Genomic DNA, 19,191 nt, shown 5'->3' with positions numbered 1-19,191 from the left:
CTTACAAAATACATCAATTTAACAAAAATCTGAAGTCTGTTGACAGGCAGCAACATGTGTAAACAACATGGCGACCAAAATAGATCTTGGGCACGATATGCCGGAAGCTAAAGGTGGAGAACAGTGACAATTCTTTCTTATGACAGCTGCCTTTGTTGAATACTTGCTTCCAAAAGGTCTTGCAATATGAGCTGTCTGATAATTTGAGTTGTCTGATAAAACTAACGTGGAAATAATACATTTGTAAACATGCGCTGTCTTGTGAAGTATAGCCGATATACCTAGGGAATATTGGAAATGTTGTTTTGTTTTTAACACTGGGTCTCAAAGCTGCGACAGTGCCATCCAAAAATAAAGTTGTATGATCAAGCTTAGATATACATTTATCTAACTGTAAAACTTGCTAAAAATGTGTACCATATTCAGAGAAACTGAGGCATTTTTTACACATCGTGAGATACAGGGTGTCCAAACGTATTCTCTGATAAAGTGATTTTATTACAAACAAATGGAAACAATACGAAAATGTGAGCTTAAAGGTCACATGCAACGTAAAACACAACTTTGCAGATTTTGATACCTTTCAGTATGTACTGACAGAAACAAATCATTAAAAATGCCTATTCAACCTGAGTTAAAAAGATGCAATGAAAAAAAGCCTGGAAAATCAGAGTTCAAATGATTCACTAATTTTCACTCAGTGTTGGGGGGAAAAGTGGTTTCAATAGCCATGCGCTCATAACGCATGCTGTATTGACACCTATCTGCCTGCGTGTTTGTTAATGACGATATGCAATGCACAACTTCAATCACTGACCACATCCAATTTGATATTAACTCCTTTTCTGGCTTATACACCATAAATAAAGAGAGCAAACAAAACTCTTCCTCTGAGATTTTGTTGTCTGTGAGTGCAATGGAAATACATATGCTTATTGTGTCCAACTTTACATCTGCTTGGATCCTGATCTCATCATGTTTCAATGCCGTACGAAGCAATCTGCAGGATGCAAACTTAAACATCAACCCTGCCAACCCTGATACATAGGCTGTTATCTCAATACCCAACTGCTACGATGGTGGTCAACAACCCCACACCTACTGCTCCTAATGCCATACTGGTAGTCATAAGGGCAGTGTCAACCCCATCCACGAAGCTGAAAGCTCTATGGTACTTCTTATACAGTGACACTCGTATGTCGTGATCTTGTTCTAGTTTATGTTTTATGTCACAAAACTGTTTCAACCGGAATCCGTCTACGGTTTCCAGTGTCTTCGCTACGTCGTCTACAACTGGGTACAGCCCCATCTTGTGTGTAAAATATACTTTAAGAGATAAAATTTAATTGTGTTTTTGTTAAAATCTTTTCATGTATTTGATGTTTATAAGGTTTAAATTGTCATACAGGTAGGTTTGTGTGAAATCAGAAAAATCATAAAATGAAATAGTGCAAACGAAAAGTGGTCGGTGAAAGGGAGGTAAGGAGAAAGGGGGCTACAAGGGCTTCATTTGATAGATAGCAGCTTATATCAGACGTGGTTCAGTGCTCCTATTCTACATAAGCATATTGGCAAATGAACCAGTGGCCAATGAAAAGGCTTTGTTACACTTGAGTGCACACCCATCATCTCTGACTGGGTTCAGTATTGCAGCTGCTTCGTTTCCAGGGAGGTAAACCCATGTACAAAATATTGCACTTCTGATTTGTGATTATACGTAATATGATTGTAATTCTGTTTATTTGGTTTTTCTTAATCAGCAATGCATTTTATATATCATGAACAAGTGATAACTGTGTTTTAATTATGTTATATTCTGTGGAGGACAGTGTGTGAAGCCCTTTTCTTGTGTCCCCCTGCCAGGATATTGCTGGGATATTGCTAAAAGCTATGTAAAACCATACTCATGTTTTCAGACAGCTATATTTATAATGATTTGGTGTCACATAGACATTGTAAATACACGGAGGATGGAGGTTTCTAAAGATAAAGTTGAGTTTATAAGTGGGTGAGATGATTTGCAGTGGTTAATGTGATTTGTAAGAAGAATATGAATGTTTCTTAAACCTCAAAAACCTCACAAGACAAAGATATGCTTTGTTTCCTTGTAAACATGCCCACTTCAACTGCTTGATTCAGGTTCATTTTACAGGAGTCAGACTGATATGAATGCATAGTCACTGATCAGATTTTATATGCCTCAGCATTTTTATTTGTATATCATTATCTGAAAATGCAATTGTTTTTCCAGTTGATCATTTGCCACCATCAGGCCCAAAGTATAACAATGAATATCAAAAGGAGTTTCATTACCGAGGGAAGCTATTCTGTTCAACAGCCAATCGACTCAGAAATCTGTGTCAACAACCAAGAAGGGATGCATTTACTGAATCTTTTGTGAGAGATGAAGACATATTATCAGAAGAACTGTCCAGTAGATTGGTTTATGAACCACAAACCTATCACAAACCTAACAAGCCACGCAGAATACAGAGTGCCAAGGGTCGACTAGAGAAGCGTCAAGACTGTGATGAGACAGATTCACAATGTTTAGAAAAGTCTGGGAGTCAAGTATCAGTAGTTGACATGAACCTAAATGTACATATCCCGAAAAAGACTAAACCAAAACGGCCACAAAGTGCAACAGTTATAAATCCCTCCAAAAGTGACAGATCTGGGAGGTCTTCAACAGGTACAAGTAGACCATCATCAGCTAAATCAACCCTTGCCCAACACACATCAGTAGAGACATCTGACAATGACGGAGTGAAGCCGTCAGTATTTGGGCTGAAGCTGAAGAGACAGGTGTTTGGTAGTGAGCCAGGTATTTTCTCAAGCACTGAAGACCTGACAAGCAAAGGGTTTCCTTATGTGCTGTCCAGTGACGGGGGCAAGACAAACAAGGATCCCAACGAAAGTATCAGGTGTGTTTGAATGAATTTGTTCAGATTATCATAGTAAAGTAGTAGTATTTATTCATTCACAGTGAATAATTGTGCAGAGGATTATGGTGAGATTGTTTCTTGGGAAAAGTAAGATGCTGCAAACTGTTCTTGGTCTCCGGTTTAGGGGTCGTACATCATGATGGGAGGTGTAGGGGTTGTTTATTCTCAAATGTGAAAAAATTGGAAAAAGGATTTTGAGAACAGATTGATTTTCTTCTTTCTTATTTAGAAACTTTCAATGTTATAAAGGATTAGAATTTCACTGAAATTTGAGCCAATCAAGTTATACCATGTTTTTGCAGTTCTTTTGGTAGAACGTGAAAAATGTTAATTCCTGTGCCAGGTCGATGCCTGCCTGTTTAGAGCCACTGAGACCATGGCTGAGTACAGATATATCAAAGGATGTGATTGGTGCTGACCCATCAAACTGTCTAGTATTTCTTGCTGGATGTTATGACGACCTCCCAGAAGTACCACCACCTCAAGGTGCCGAGGATGCACTAGCTTGTCAGGGGGTACTTCCACCAGAAAAAACAGTAGTGAGTTCCTTCAGATTATTTTATTCCTCACTGTTACTCTAAGAAATGCAGGGAAGGGGATTGTGAGATTTTCAGCTGATGAGAGGGAGGAGGTGTTTGTTTTAGAATAGTCCATCACAATTGCTTAAATAACAAGATATAGTTTGGTTGTAATTCCTAGCCAGCTCAAAATGTGCAAACCAATATTCATTATCTGAGATTATTATCATGAATAATCATTTGTAGTTATATGTATCATTTTTCTGTGAATCCGTGGAAATTTGTGGATTTTAATGGAAATTAATTGATCCTGGATCAGCTGATTTTCAGCTGAAATCACTTTCACTTTCTGCCATCATTGACGAAATATTCAATATTCATGTTTCCACCGTGTGATGTATTCACTGTAAATAGTTTTGAAAAGCCTGTTATTTGCTACTTCTGTATTACCAATGTCAATGCTAGCTGAACATAAATAAAGAATGTGTTACACCAGATTAATTTCATACCATCTTACCTGTGAAAAATGTTGATTACAAACAAACGGTGCCAGTGACACAACTGGATCAAACTACATCAAAACATTCTATCCCACTCTTCATCGTTTTTCTAAATCATACAAGGTTAATAATGAGTTGTGTTTTTATGCAATATGGCCAAGAAAGTGTTAGAAAAACAGTTTGAAATTGAAAATATTTGGTTTTTGTGGTATGTTTAATAACAATTATGAAGTTTTCAGATGCAGTAGTATCTTAGCAGAACATATTTTCACTGAAACAACATTTTAAGATAATAGTTTCCACTTTAAATGCAATGTTTGGTATTGGCCTGGTGCAGCCAGATTAAACAGTCCTTTATTTGTCCTTGTGTATTTCAGCCCCATAAGAAATACAGCCATCCTTTTGTGAGTATATCATCCTTATCAGTGACTTGTCTTCTGCTGACCTGATTTATATGCTTAAGATTTGAACTATCTCAAATCTCAAATAAGTCATCGATGCCAATACAGCAGATCACTCTAAAACATGGACTATCTCAAATTTACTGCTTATTTGAAATATGTCTTCTTCACTTGTTTTTTGTTGTTGTTATGTTCATGATATGGAACATATCTAGCAAAGACAAAGCTAGATTAGTGTCACAAGGTCAATGTTTTGTTTCAGTACAACAGGAAACTGTCCTCAGGGTGGGAGTGTAACCACAGATCGCGTCTGCTCAACAAGATCTGTGCTGAAGATGGAACTGTTCTACATGTGTAAGATTTGTTTTTCGTTTTTAAAGAAAGTTTCAGTTCCCATTGCTAGTCTACAAATTGTTATTTGGGTAGTGTGTGGAATAAATGTCTCAGTGTTGTTGCTAAGTATGGTTATGTACACAGTTTTTGGAGAAAATGGTCAAGCAGTAATTGTGCTTATTTTTTTGTCAGACTGCTCATTCCTTTTCCTGAAATCAGAAGTAGGAAAAAACAAAAATAATTAGCTTCACCCTTATGTACTTATGACCCATAAGTATGTGAAACAGATGTTCTCTTCAGGCAAACATAAGGAGGTCTCAAAGAGAAAAGGAACAGAACTCAGTATTTTTGACAAAGATAAATGTCCTGTCATGGTAATATTAGTGATATTGATGGGTTTTTGTTCTCACAAAATTGGGTTCTGCTGAAAAATGGTACTACACTCTGATGTCAGTTACAGTTATATTTGATGAAAATAAGGTTGGTTAACTGTTCAGAAATCCAAGAAATAAGTAATATCATTACTAGTTGTTATTTTTTCATCAAACATGTGTGTTATAACTTGTTACTTCTACAGGAGGTATGAAGGCAGGAGAACAACTGATGTTGTCAGAAAGGAAATTCAAGAACTGGAAAATCTCCTGCTTGGTATGTTGTCCTTTATCTCTTGAGTAAGTCAGTGATTTTAGTTGTCACGCCACATTTAGCAGTATTCCAGCAGAATCACATGGAGGACACCAGAAATAGGCTTTATACATCTGAGGGGAAATGAACCCAGGCTCTAACTGATGAAGTGAACACTTTAACCACTAGGCAAACCCACTCACCAGAGACATGAGAGGGATGGAACATAGGTAAAGTAAGGAAAGTTACAGACATTGTTGATGTTTTGTTATTTGGCTACATTTGGAGATTATTTTGGTAGCTAATACAGGAATAACATAAAGCTGCAGGCCTTGGTAGTTTTGACAGGTGTTACATTTGTGGAATCTGTTGGTGTGTGTACAGCGTGTGTGTGTAACAATGTGTTTATATGTAACAATGTGTCTATTGTCTAACAGTGTCTGTGTGTTCAGGTATCGGCAGCTACGACAGTGAGTGCATGATGGTACAGTATCAGGCGGACATCACCCGACTGCGGGAAATGGTGGACACCACACTTGCCAAGGTCCCAGACAGGTAAGACATGATCTGTGCATGCTCACACTTGCCACATTACACAACTGTAATGTGTTCTTAGTGCACGTTTGAACTCAGATTGTTCATGAATATTGTCTGTTTGAGGAAGTATCCCTTATATGACCCACTAATGGAATATTCACTCAGTAGTATACATAGTCATGGTTCTTAAGCCTTAGAGAAGGGACATAATAGAACCATCACAGCGTAATATATTCACTCTCTTGTTTGACATTGGACAGTACCTATACCCATGGGTTTCATCTTTTCTCTGTGTGTTTTTTAATTCAATTTTTTTTTCTCTAATTTCCAAAAATACTATTTTCATGTCAAAATGTGCTCTCAAAATATAAAATATTTTAATGCGTTCCATTCCAGTTCATGCTGTGACACAACTAGTATAAGCCGATAATGAATGCAAATAAAGAGTGCAAAGGAAACACTAGTCTTTGTCATCATCACTACTCTAATTAGGAATAATCTGTTATTCAGTGGACCAGTGATAGTTTTCACTTTGCCTTTGACCTTGACATAATTATGATAATGGCATCACATTTCAACTATATGAGGTGCCTGTTGGGAACCTCAAAAACACCACTATCTATTCATGGTGAAGCCTGTGGGAATTTTTTATGAATCTAATTCAAGCAGTGATATTTGTTCCAGTGATAGAATGTGGTCTCTCCTGCGGCAAGTATTGCATTCCCAGAACAATTACTGCTTTAAGATTAGAGCAATCTACTGTTCTGTTACATGTGAATGGTTGATGGAACATGGTTGGTTGGTGATGTATTGATGGTTGATAGAATGTGGATGGTTGCTGATACGTGGATGGTTGCTGATACATGGATAGATGACGGAACATGGATGTTGCAGATACAAGGATAGTTGATGGAACATGGATGGTTGATGATACATGGATGGTTGATGATACATGGATGGTTGATGGAACATGGATGGTTGCTGATACATGGATGGTTGCTGATAAATGGATGGTTGCTGATACATGGATGGTTGATGGAACATGGATGGTTGCTGATACATGGATGGTTGATGATACATGGATTGTTGATGGAACATAGATGGTTGATGATACATGGATGGTTGATGGAACATGGATGGTTGCTGATACATGGATGGTTGATGATACATGGATTGTTGATGGAACATGGATGGTTGATGATACATGGATGGTTGATGGAACATGGATGGTTGCTGATACATGGATGGTTGCTGATACATGGATGGTTGATGGAACATGGATGGTTGCTGATACATGGATGGTTGATGATACATGGATGGTTGATGGAACATGGATGGTTGCTGATACATGGATGGTTGATGGAACATGGATGGTATACATGGATGGTTGATGATACATGGATGGTTGCTGATACATGGATGGTTGCTGATACATGGATGGTTGATGGAACATGGATGGTTGCTGATACATGGATGGTTGATGATACATGGATGGTCGATGGAACATGGATGGTTGCTGATACATGGATGGTTGATGGAACATGGATGGTTGATGATACATGGATGGTTGCTGATACATAGATGGTTGATGGAACATGGATGGTTGATGATACGTGGATGGTTGATGATACATGGATGGTTGCTGATACATGGATGGTTGCTGATACATGGATGGTTGATGGAACATGGATGGTTGCTGATACATGGATGGTTGCTGATACATGGGTGGTTGATGGAACATGGATGGTTGATGATACATGGATGGTTGATGATACATGGATGGTTGATGATACATGGATGGTTGATGGAACATGGATGGTTGCTGATACATGGATGGTTGATGGAACATGGATGGTTGCTGATACATGGATGGTTGATGGAACATGGATGGTTGCTGATACATGGATGGTTGATGGAACATGAATGGTTGCTGATACATGGATGGTTGATGATACATGGATGGTTGATGATACATGGATGGTTGATGGAACATGGATGTTGCTGATACATGGATGGTTGATGGAACATGGATGGTTGATGGAACATAGATGTTGCTGATACATTGATAGTTGGCTGAACATGGATGGTTGATGGTGCATCAATGTTTGGTGGTGCATGAATGGTTGAGCTAGATGTATGGTTGATGGTGCATGGATGGCTTGTAGCAGTTAAAGGTGATCTGATATACCTAGGATTGTTCCATGAGTTATATGTCAACACACAGTTGCAAAAAGAGTGTTTACTGATAGCTGCCCCAAGGTGCATTATCAAATTGGTTTTAGATTGATTGCATTTGTGTATAGGAAAACAGGTTTCCAAATCTTTTCCCATGATGTGTGAAGGTCTTGCACATCAATAATAGAAACAGAATACCCTAAAACACTAGCTTTACAAAACAAGCTGATATTGCACCTTGAATATAAAAAATACTTGATTTGCTTACTGACTCATTTGTCCAACATTAGAATTAGGCGCCAGTACTTATGAGGTCTCTGGTCTAGATCGTAGTTTTCTTGACAATATAAACCTTACCATTAGGATGTAGAAATATTAGTAATAGATATGTAGTTAGGCATACCCAGTTATAATAGATGTGATCTTTGTTTCAGTTATAGAGACTGAGTTATTGATGAGAAAGGTCGCTATTGGTTTGCCATCACCAGACCTGGTGTCAGGTTCTTTGGCAGAAGTTCTGTGTTTATTCTCAGTTGAAATCCGTTTTTATCTACATCCTACAACTGCTTGTTTGATGTACTGATTATTAGCACCTCACAGTCCAGCTCAGTGATTAAAGTGTTTGCCAAAGACCCTGGTTCTATTCCCCACATGGGTTCAATGTCTGAAGCCCATTGCTGGTGTCCCTTGCTGGTGTCCCTTGTTGTGATATTGCTGGAATATTGCTAAAAGCCATACTCGCTCACTCCATTATTTTTACAGTCGAAAAGGGGAAGCAATTCTGATTGTTGCTTCTGTCTGCTTTTTTGTCCATCTTGCCAAAGTGGTATTGCGTACAGACAAAAGTATATAATCTTGTCTCGTGATGTTTAATTTCAAACTTGATGTCTTCAGTGACAAAGTAGTTGTCTCTTGCTTGTTCATGCAAAACGATTTCTTGTTGGTCACCAGAAATACAGTTTTACAAAAGTGATACCCGTAAACAAGCTGACCCCATTCTACAGGCTTCTTTATTTGGTCGTCAAAATTCTGCTTATATATGGTAATATAGAGTACAGAGGAGGTATGTTTATCTATTTAAAGAATTCATTTTGTCTTGCAGGATCAAGAATCCACCCGAACCCCCTGACACAGTGAGTGTACACATGGTGATTCAAGCTACTGAACATGCAATGCTGTGCTTACTTCAGTTTAACTGATCATGTATGTGGGCAACAGTTGTAGGGTACACAAGATTCATCGCTGTAAGACAAACATGAAGCAACAGAACATTGACATTGTCATGTGCAAGTTTATTGTTGTCCTGCTATGGTTTGATATGCCCTCCTGAAGTTAGATTGGATATTTGATAGTCACCTCAACATCAAAAGGCAGAATGCACTATACCTAGTCAATATTCTAGAGGTCTGTGGTTGTGTTTTTCAATGAGCATCTTGGTGTGTTTCAGTTTGGGTTGCGGAAGTTCTGTAAGGAGCATGACAAGATTGTACAGCAGATACAAGACCAGCACAGACTGTGTATCCAGGAGTTAGCCATGCTTGAAAGCGGCATGGATCTAGATGAGACTAAGAAATATTTCTCCAACTATGGTCTCCATGTCGAAATTCCCTCCTGATCTTTAAGAGCATGCTGACCTTTTTCCTTCATCACTGTTGTAAAGTTGAGATATTTCATACCACAACACAAAATTCTGACCTCAGCATTCTACTTTGTGTACCAACATTCTGTCCATGCTGCAACTTAAATGAGTTTTCCACCATCCACAGAGGCTAGTCTGAGCACTGTACAAGTTGTTGCCTGTCAGCCTGGTTGTCAGAATGGAACTTGTGGAGTGGTATGTCACAGAGTGGAGTGGTATGTCATAGAGATGACTGATATGTCACAGTGTGGAGTGGTATGTCACAGAAATGAGTTGTATGTCACAGAGAGTCATGGTATACCACACAGAGGAGTGATGTGCCAGAGAGGTGTGTGGTATACCACAGAGGCATGGTATACCAGCCTGGTTGTCAGAATGGAACTTGTGGAGTGGCATGTCACAGAGTTGAGTAGTATGCCACAGAGTAGAGTGGTATGTCACAGAGCTGATGCGATATATGCCACAGAGCAGAGTGGTATGTCACTATACAGGTGCTGATTACATGATCTCACACATCTGATACTACATCAGTCCCTAGTAATGTAGAATTTGTCCATCTGATACTACATCAGTCCCTAGTAATGTAGAATTTGTCCATCTGATACTACATCAGTCCCTAGTAATGTAGAATTTGTCCATCTGATACTACATCAGTCCCTAGTAATGTAGAATTTGCCCTCTGCTGATAGTCATCATGCACACAGTATGTTACCTTAAGGACCGCACTTGTCCAGGGGACTTGCATCACAAGAATAAGGCATTCACTCGTCATGCTGAAGAGGCAGGTTCGAGTCACTACATGATCACAATGTGTGAAGCACATTTCTGGTGATATTGATGGAATATTGCTAAATCCAAAAACAAAATAATTGTTGAAGGGCAAAAGAGGCATGACTTATAGTGACTATAATGGCAGGATGAGATAGCTTTTGCATTTTGGTATAGTCCCATACTTTCTAGTTTCAGAGACCAAGTCTCTGGTAGTCGTTTAATAATGTTAACTTATTGATTTTATGGTGCTTGAATAGTAAGCAGTGCTAATTGCTTTTAACTCATGTTATATGTGATATTTTATACAATTTTTCTACATGATTTTTAGTATTTGAATACTCAGTGCAAATAGAAATATTTTGTAATTTGATTTTATTTGTGACCTATTTTGACATGAATATGTTAAACTGAATTATAGTTATAATCATAATGTACACCCATTCAAAATGGATTTAACATGCTGTGTATGTTTTCATATTTTTAATACATAAATGTGGATACTCTGCAAATTGGGGATTAAATTGGGTCACAATGACAACTGGATATATAACTGAATATAGTTCATTCACATGGTTGAGAAATCACCAGCTGTGTTTCCAAGGCAGAAAGTAATTATGCAGACAATAACAGTGTTTGTTCTTGTCCAGGCTTTGAGTTGATGTGATTCAGCTATAATGATAGAGGTGTAAAACCCAGTTTAAACACTGATTGAGGTTATATATATAGAGATACCAACCCATACAATTTTATTGCACTCATTATGGAAAAAAACCCAACACACTCACTAAATGTGTGACTATAACACCAATACAAATATACATTTTTAAAAAAAAAAAAATATACCTTAAATTAAATTTCCAAATAGCATATATGCCATACACATTACATTACATTTTATTCGGTATCTAGCTATATATGGATACTTACTACTGATTTAGGTACTGAGTACAATGTTAATGACAAGTTCTCTTTTTTTCTTGTTTGCATGACTCGGCATTTCAACATACAAATGTATGAAATACATGGGACTTAATTTAATTTTAGTTTTAATTGTATAGGTACTCCACCTACTAGACTATTTCATGTAGTTAGTAGAAATGTTACAAATTTGTTCAAGTGACAAATAGAAGATCTAAGTTAATGGTTTCAATCATTATTGCAAAGTCAAATCAAAGACGTGACAGTTTGACATGCGCAATCATTAATTAGTTGATTTTTTTATACTTTACAAATATTTCCAACTTTTTTTATATATATTTTTATGCTAATGTTAATAGGTTGTTGGCACAAAAATCAGTGTAAATAGTATACATAATGCAAAATAACAAATAGAAAATAAAATGGCAAAACAAAATGACTTCTCCCAGTAATTATGATGTGGTCAATGATTATTGCCATCAGAAGTGGAACATTCTAGGAAATGTCACGAAAATTCCTCATGTAATACAGGATCAGGAAATGTTGGAGCTGATGAGAATTTAGACTAACAAGTCACTGAAATTAACATTTCACAGAAAAAAAAAAGTTCATATTTGTTTCAGGGTCTGTATGACAGACGAATGATGGTTTTGATCCCATAGATGAGAGTAGAATGGATTGTTTATACTCATCATCAGCTTGTACAGTTCTTGCCACTGCCATAGGCGCAGATCCCCAATCTAGTCATGAGACACTTCGTAGTTGCATAACCGCCATACCAGGAATTGTTAGGTTGAATGTTATATACCACATATATGTTCTTGATGGCCCTATATATCAGATCATCAGAAATTAAAATTGTTAGATTTTGGTCCTCAACTCTCCTCACATATTTATGTTATCCCAAAGTACATGTAAACATATACCTCTAAACTAAAATGTGTATATAGATTAAATATTCAGTAAACAAAGTGTAGCTCTAGTAGACTAACAACTAGTCTCTGGAATCAACACATTTTAGGGTTAAAAATCAGTTCCTACATTATATACTACATTGGGTATTTTTGTTTTTGTGTTGGTGTAAGGGACTCGAAGCCATACCAAACCTTTCTGCTTAGTGTGAATCACAAGTGTTGGCAGTTCATAAATATGTGTAAACCTTGAGTAATGTGGTTTATTTTCCAAATATGGATGAAATCAAGTAAGAGATGGCTTTAGGGTTGGTTGCCTATCCTAGTTGGGCTGAAATTAAAGCCATATTTCAAACTTAACCTCCTCTGACTAGTAACAGCCAGTATTCCTGGAATTCATGTTATTTTTATCACTGTTGAAGTTTTACCAAATGAAAGGAAATAGAAATCAGTTTGTTGTTTAGTTTTTATCCATCCCCTTGAGAAATAAACTTTACGAAAAACATCTTTTGTTGTGTTTTTAGATATATGTATTGTGTATTGCGCTAAAGCCTTAGCAGATTGTGTCAGATACAAACAAATCTGGAGACATGGCTGAATGTTTGTGCACATGGTGTGTGCGATTAGTTTAATGCTGCATGCGAAAAAGAAATAATGTACTGGTTCCCCAGAACCAAAGAGTGTGGGTGGCCGTCAAGATCCATCTTTTCAAAGGTAGGGAAGTGGTTCCCCAGAACCGAAGAGTGTGGGTGACCGTCAAGATCCATCTTTTCAAAGGTACGCAAGTGGTTCCCCAGAACCTAAGAGTGTGGGTGACCGTCAAGATCCATCTTTTCAAAGGTACGCAAGTCCAGTTGCTAAGCTCCAGGGCCCTGTTTCACAAAACTCTCGTTAGCCTAAGACCTTGTAACTTTTCTCGTAGCATTTGCACCTCCCATGTTACAGTATACCAGGTACAATTGTTATGAGAAAAGTTACGAAATCTTTGGCTTACGAGAGTTTCCTGAAACGGGCCCCAGGTGACTCTCCCACCACTACTCCCTTGTCTTTTATTAACTGCTGTTACTTATTTCAGGGTGGGACAAAGTGGAAAATTGAATAATTATATTTCATAAGTAGGCAATGTCATGCACAAGTTGTATGACAAAATGATCACTGATTGGTACACATGGTTTCTTTAAAGATCTTGTGAGAATTTGTGGGAGATCAATAACACAAATAATGAACACAAAGTGATGTGACAATTATTTTAATGAATACCATTCAGTATCCTTGCATTATTCGACACTGAAATCTTAATGCTTTTAACAGTATGAAAGGTATGATGTATTATAAAAAGAGAATACCGTTGGATCTTGGAATTGTAAAATAAAGATTAGCCCCATATACAGCCTTATCGATTATGGTGTTTTCCCTTGTAGAATCTTTATGAGAACGTCAGTGTCAATGTTCCCCCCCGATATGATGCACACAATATTCCCCTCCCCAACCTTCCCTTTTAACGCAGCCGCCACTGCAGCGGCACCGGCCCCTTCTGCGATCACGTGATTCCTCTCAGCCAATAGCCTCACTGCGTTTGCGACGTCTTCAAGGGAGACAACTATTGAACCGTCAAGTACAGTACTGACCAACGGCCACATCTCATCCAGGACAGACTTGGATCCCATTCCGTCTACAAAACTAGCAGTGTATGAACATGGTACTGGTTTTCCTGCCGCAAGGGCAGCGGACAATGGCGCTGCTGTTTCGACTTCCACAGCATACACTTTAGTGTCAGGACGTAGCCCTTTCACGGCTAAGGCTATTCCACTTGACAACCCACCACCCCCATAGGGGACAATAATGGAATCAACCTCTTGAAGGTCTTCCAAAATCTCCAACCCAATGGTGCCATTACCTGAAACGGTAATTGTAAACATGACACTGGTACTCAAACTCAGATTTTGGGAAGGGTTTTACAGTGACATTCGCATCAAGTGTTGACTAGTTTCTCTCAGTTCTCAGTTTACACTCGTTTAGCATGCAAATATAGTTGATCATGTGTCTCTCTTGATACAGAACGGTTTCGAGCATAACCTTTTAGGTATAATGTGTCATATACGCATTCGAAAATAAAGAGAAGAAACTTTACGATTGCCTCAATATAACCTCACTCATACTAGTAATTAAAACACATTCTACACACCAGCGATGACGGCGCTGTCACACACGGGGTGTATGAAGGTACCACAGGCATCATCGTACTTGTGTTCCATGATCACTTTCCACCATGTATCGTACGGTACCCGTGTCACTTTGCCTCCAAGCCTTTCCGTTGGCTCCAGTTTGGCTTTAGGGGCGTGTTCAGGAACAACGACTTCACACGGAATGCCATGCCTTTGCGCGTTCCATGCCAGTCCTTGTGAGAAGTTCCCAGCACTGGCAGTGTAGACTCCTCTATTAAGCTTAGCCTTTGGTAACAATTCGACAGCATTGCAGGCGCCACGTAGCTTGAAGCTTCCTATCGGATGAAGATTCTCTAACTTCAGATAGATCTGTAAACAATATTGCCATGTCTCTTGTCTTCAATCCACACAACTACTTCACTAAAACCAAACATTTAGCAAAAGCATTTCAACAAGCATGGGAAGGATTGCACGATACTTTGCTTGCTGTTTAATAAACATTGCAATGTTAGCAACACCCAACTCTATGAGGGTACGATGCACCTCACTAAGTCATCAGTCCTGTCTGCCTACCCGTTTACACGCCTCTAACATCATGCTTAAGTCGCCAGAAACACATTTAAACAGCGGGATTCTATCAGGAATGAATTATATCTCATGTGCTTACAAAATGTGACCTTTTACATAATTACCATGTAATAATTATCACAAAATGAAACTCTCCTATGAACACAAGTCCACCTTGTTTAAAGTTCCCTAAATACTTGCATTGTTTATTTGTTTCGTAAGGAAACACTCGGCAACATTCCAGCCATATGACGGTGGCTGTAATTGTGTCTCTAACAGACAGTCACATGATTAACATTATGAGCACCGACCTACGTGACACGACGAAAGGGCAGCGACGCAACCTACTCGATCCCGTTTGTCGCCTCTTACCACAAGCATAGGGTACTAAATATCAACTCCAGCCCTTCGTGGATCCCAAATACGTGCGCTAGTGTTACCGTATAATTAATTACCAGTTTATATTTTTAATTAACCAGCGACTCACCTTTGTCTCTGAATCCGTTTTGTGAATGTTCAACGGAACCAGAGGAGTCCTTTTTATACTGTGTCGTATTCTGGATCTCGCCTTCTCCACGTCCTGCAGACACACCTTGTCGAACGACATCCTAGAAGCTAGGTGCGCACGCACATGTCACACGCAAACGTTACGGCGTCCCTGGGGACAATGAATTGAATAACTGATATATGCAAGGTTCCGCACTGCAGCCGGCCGTACCTCTTGAACTTTGGCCTTCAGCTGTATATAATAGATCCCATTCGTTTTTAGGATTGACGACATTACGTCATGTTCAAGGTCATGCTGAACCCTGGTTCTACTAGACGTACATGTTTGTACTCGTTGCATTTGAAACTAGGACGGTGCAAGTCCAGTAGTCCGAGGGATACAGATACAGACCGAGTCAATGTAATGTTGCCCGCCTGGCAAAGAGACAAACGGGACTATGTAGTGATTCGAATGAAATAACCCAAACCATAACAATTGACACTTCTATTAATGTTCAAAATCAGTTGTGCTTCGTGACAATAAACTCTATATAGCGTCCACACCAACGATAACCGCCTCGATTATCTATTGAAACATATACAGTTGGGTCTGAACGGCTAAGGGACCGTGCGTAATTTGTGGCTAGAGGGTTGATGATCTTTTTATGGAGTTGCATGTACAATGTGAATGCATGACACCCCCACCCCACCAAAAAATAATGTATAATGTAAGTGACTTCATAAATATGAAGTAAAATTGTACCAGACCGGGTAACAACAAATATTTAAGTTTTGTATTGAGGTTGGTTTTCATCGTAAATGGCAAAACAAACCCTGAGCAACAGGACACATATTTTCTCTTACGAAATGGATATATGTTATCTTTGACAAGGACAACTCAAGAAATGTGTTTGATGGCGAACTGTGTCTTAACACACATATTTTGTCATATCCAAAATGGTACGCGACATATTCATAATATCTTTAGGCATTTTAATTTACTGCCTGTATACAGTAAGTTTTGTTTGTTTTTTTAGTTAACGGTAGTTACTTTTGCACGTTCTGTATTTTATTTACCCTACGCAGAACATACGGCCTTGTCCGGTGAAAAAACTCGGTGAGTTTTATTGCATTAAAAACTCAACCAAGGCCCTATAACCTTCCATATGGGCACAATTTACTCAAACTGTGTCCAACTCAATTTTCAGAACTATGTCACGTCATTAACAGCGAGACAAGGGTGGTGGTTCGGCGAAACGTTCTGAGTGAGTTAGTGAGTTTAGTTTTACGCCGCACTCAGCAATATTACAGCTATATGGCGACGGTCTGTAAATAATCGAGTCTGGACCAGACAATCCAGTGATCAACAACATGAGCATCGATCTGCACAATTGGGAACCGATGACATGTGTCAACCAAGTCAGCGAGTCTGACCACCCGATCCCGTTAGTCGCCTCTTACGACAAGCTGAGTCGCCTTTTATGGCAAGTATGGGTTGCTGAAGGCCTTTTCTACCCCGGGACCTTCACGGGTCGAAACGTTCTGAAATAGACCTCAACGTTGGATTTTTGAAAACGTTACAATTTACTCGACAGTTACAGTGAAATCATCATTACGGATATGTCATGAAATATGTGAAATAATGCTTGTGAAATAGTCATGTGAAATAGTCCAGCAAATGCGTTCTGAGCCGTTCGCGATATCGAACAAGAACAAATGTTCTCGACGCAATACAAAAACAATCGCCCAACAACTACCAGTTCCGTATTGTTACCCGTGTGGATGTCAATTTTGTGGTTATACTGGACGTTTTCGGGGTGACAGAGATTCTTCTTAGCCCTTATATCATGTTCAACATACTATATATACTTGTTCCAGACCATGAAAACTGCGTTCATGAATCCGCCCGACACGTTGGACGATACGCTTGCGCATTCCAAGACATACACCAGTCAAGTTGTTATAAGCTCCCTGCACTGATATCTTGGTTACGGCATCGAATTAACCGTTGCACGCATTGAAGCAGAGCTTTTGCTGTTAAATTTTTTTCCTTTCGATTTGCAAGGATGATGGCCGAATAGAAGTTCTAACTGTCAATCTCCCATCACGGTATTCATTTTTCTACTCTCACATGTTCAGACATTCTATATTGACTTAAAAAGCACGATGAACACTGATCAAATCAAGGTGTTGCATCCATTAACTAGGAGCGTGTAGTCTCCTCTTCGAATGTCTGATTTTAGGATCGGCCCATCGATCACAGATGCCAGGCCCAAGGTTTTTACTGAGTCGGTATTAGAGTGCATAGTTAAACTTTTAAATGTCCAGTTATCATCTTTGGTTGATTAATGTATATGAAAGTTTTCAAACAGTCACATGTAACCCCTCACGAGGACACAGAAAATACTATTGTCTTGGTTATAACCCAGATGGCAATTCAGGGTTACACTTCCAAGGTTAAGTCCCTGATAAGCCAGTCTTTTGACTTGGGGTTTTACACCAATGAGGATAACATTCCAGACATATACTGGAAGCCGAAAATTATTGCCATATAAACGGTATTTACAAAATTCAACTGCTGTTTCTTAAAGTTAAAATAACTGGATTGTCAACTTAAGTGTGGGAGAAAAACTCAAAGTGTAGCTGATGGAAAACATGGGTAAGATGCTAGCAGACAAACCAGGATTGAAACCTAGGATTGCAGGCTCATGGAATGCCACTTGCCCTACTGGATCATTTGGTTTTGATCAGTGACTTGTGTCTGTTGACTGTAGTCAACATACCAACTCAAAAAGGATCGTTGCTTAGTTTATGAATCAATGCATGCATTTCTCAAACTGTCAGGCAGTTGAATAGCCAAGTGGTTAAAGCGTTCACTTATTACACCGAAGACCCAGGTTCTATTTCATACAATGTGTGACACCCATTTCTGGTGTCCCCGGTGACCATGATATTGCTGGAATTTTGCTAAAATTTTGCTAAAAGCTGCATAGAACTAAACTCACTCACTCACTGTCAGTCAGTGCATAGATTATCTGGTTGTTATTTCAATGCTGATGTCATGATGATGAAACTGAAATATTGCTGACTGATGCTGAACAATAAACACAACACTTTCAACAAAAAGTAAATGTTTGACAAATAGTCATCAAACTTTTAGATGATGATTGATGAAACAATTACTGACAAATTAAACATACCTGCATATCTAGGTAACAATTATATATGAAGAGATTTTTGTCCATGCCTGTACTGATACAGTGAAACTTTTCCATTTCAGCTAAACAGCTTACCACAAGTGACATGTATCTTGGTACTGTGAGATGTTTGTGTAGAGGTTCAAAACCATACCTCAGGATTATCCAGAAAATGTCCATAACAAGAAACAGTTGTTTCAATAAGACTTGGACACAAAATTTTTGTATACCGTTTACATACAGTGGTGTAAACAGGTCTACAAGAGCCATTTCAACTGAAACAAAACCTGTTGAAGGATATACAGGTGCTACCTGCTTCACTACAGTGTACAGGTTCAACTATATTGTCCATCTGAAAGTTCTAGCTCGGCTGAAGATATACCAGACATTGTTTACATTAGTGGCAGTACCACAGGCATTCAGTCTTCACAGCAGTGGAGATTTGTCGACACATACGTTGTATGCCAGTGTTGCCTTAGCAAGTCTAGCATGCACTATGTTGTA

The 19,191-nt window shown here is 38.7% G+C and overlaps 2 protein-coding genes across 4 annotated transcripts; one reads left to right on the top strand and one right to left on the bottom strand.

Annotated features, from left to right (window-relative positions):
• Window positions 1-60: 60 nt before the first annotated feature.
• On the top strand, window positions 61-11,281 carry LOC137284459 (uncharacterized). Its single transcript, XM_067816271.1, has 9 exons — window positions 61-113; window positions 2,252-2,924; window positions 3,289-3,484; window positions 4,341-4,367; window positions 4,627-4,718; window positions 5,275-5,345; window positions 5,774-5,876; window positions 9,136-9,166; window positions 9,481-11,281. Exons 1-9 carry the CDS (start codon window positions 68-70, stop codon window positions 9,646-9,648), a joined length of 1,407 nt encoding a protein of 468 aa, XP_067672372.1. The 5' UTR covers window positions 61-67; the 3' UTR covers window positions 9,649-11,281.
• Window positions 11,282-13,505: 2,224 nt separating this feature from the next.
• LOC137284456 (L-threonine ammonia-lyase-like) lies at window positions 13,506-17,443 on the bottom strand. Of its 3 annotated transcripts, none has more exons than XM_067816267.1 (4): window positions 17,351-17,443; window positions 15,492-15,662; window positions 14,458-14,806; window positions 13,506-14,169 (listed from the first exon to the last, which is right to left on the bottom strand). In XM_067816267.1, exons 2-4 carry the CDS (start codon window positions 15,609-15,611, stop codon window positions 13,673-13,675), a joined length of 966 nt encoding a protein of 321 aa, XP_067672368.1. In that variant the 5' UTR covers window positions 15,612-15,662; window positions 17,351-17,443; the 3' UTR covers window positions 13,506-13,672. The 3 variants fall into 3 exon arrangements, with proteins under 3 accessions (XP_067672368.1, XP_067672371.1, XP_067672370.1); XM_067816270.1 differs by having other exon boundaries at window positions 17,371-17,436; XM_067816269.1 differs by having other exon boundaries at window positions 17,265-17,425.
• Window positions 17,444-19,191: the final 1,748 nt, after the last annotated feature.

Source organism: Haliotis asinina, chromosome 5, assembly GCF_037392515.1.
Source record: "Haliotis asinina isolate JCU_RB_2024 chromosome 5, JCU_Hal_asi_v2, whole genome shotgun sequence".
Classification (NCBI taxonomy): Eukaryota; Metazoa; Mollusca; class Gastropoda; order Lepetellida; family Haliotidae; genus Haliotis; species Haliotis asinina.
This window is presented reverse-complemented; position numbering and strand designations above follow the sequence as displayed.

Bases quoted from the DNA above. Each gene is read 5' to 3' on its own strand.
- LOC137284459 (XM_067816271.1), top strand. From the start codon at position 68: ATGGCGACCAAAATAGATCTTGGGCACGATATGCCGGAAGCTAAAG. The intron at 2,925-3,288 runs GTGTGTTTGAAT...TTCCTGTGCCAG, and splicing joins GATCCCAACGAAAGTATCAG to GTCGATGCCTGCCTGTTTAG. The intron at 9,167-9,480 runs GTGAGTGTACAC...GGTGTGTTTCAG, and splicing joins CACCCGAACCCCCTGACACA to TTTGGGTTGCGGAAGTTCTG.
- LOC137284456 (XM_067816267.1), bottom strand. From the start codon at position 15,611: ATGTCGTTCGACAAGGTGTGTCTGCAGGACGTGGAGAAGGCGAGATCC. The intron at 14,807-15,491 runs GTGAGTCGCTGG...TATTGTTTACAG, and splicing joins AAACGGATTCAGAGACAAAG to ATCTATCTGAAGTTAGAGAA. The intron at 14,170-14,457 runs GTGTGTAGAATG...TTACCGTTTCAG, and splicing joins TGACAGCGCCGTCATCGCTG to GTAATGGCACCATTGGGTTG.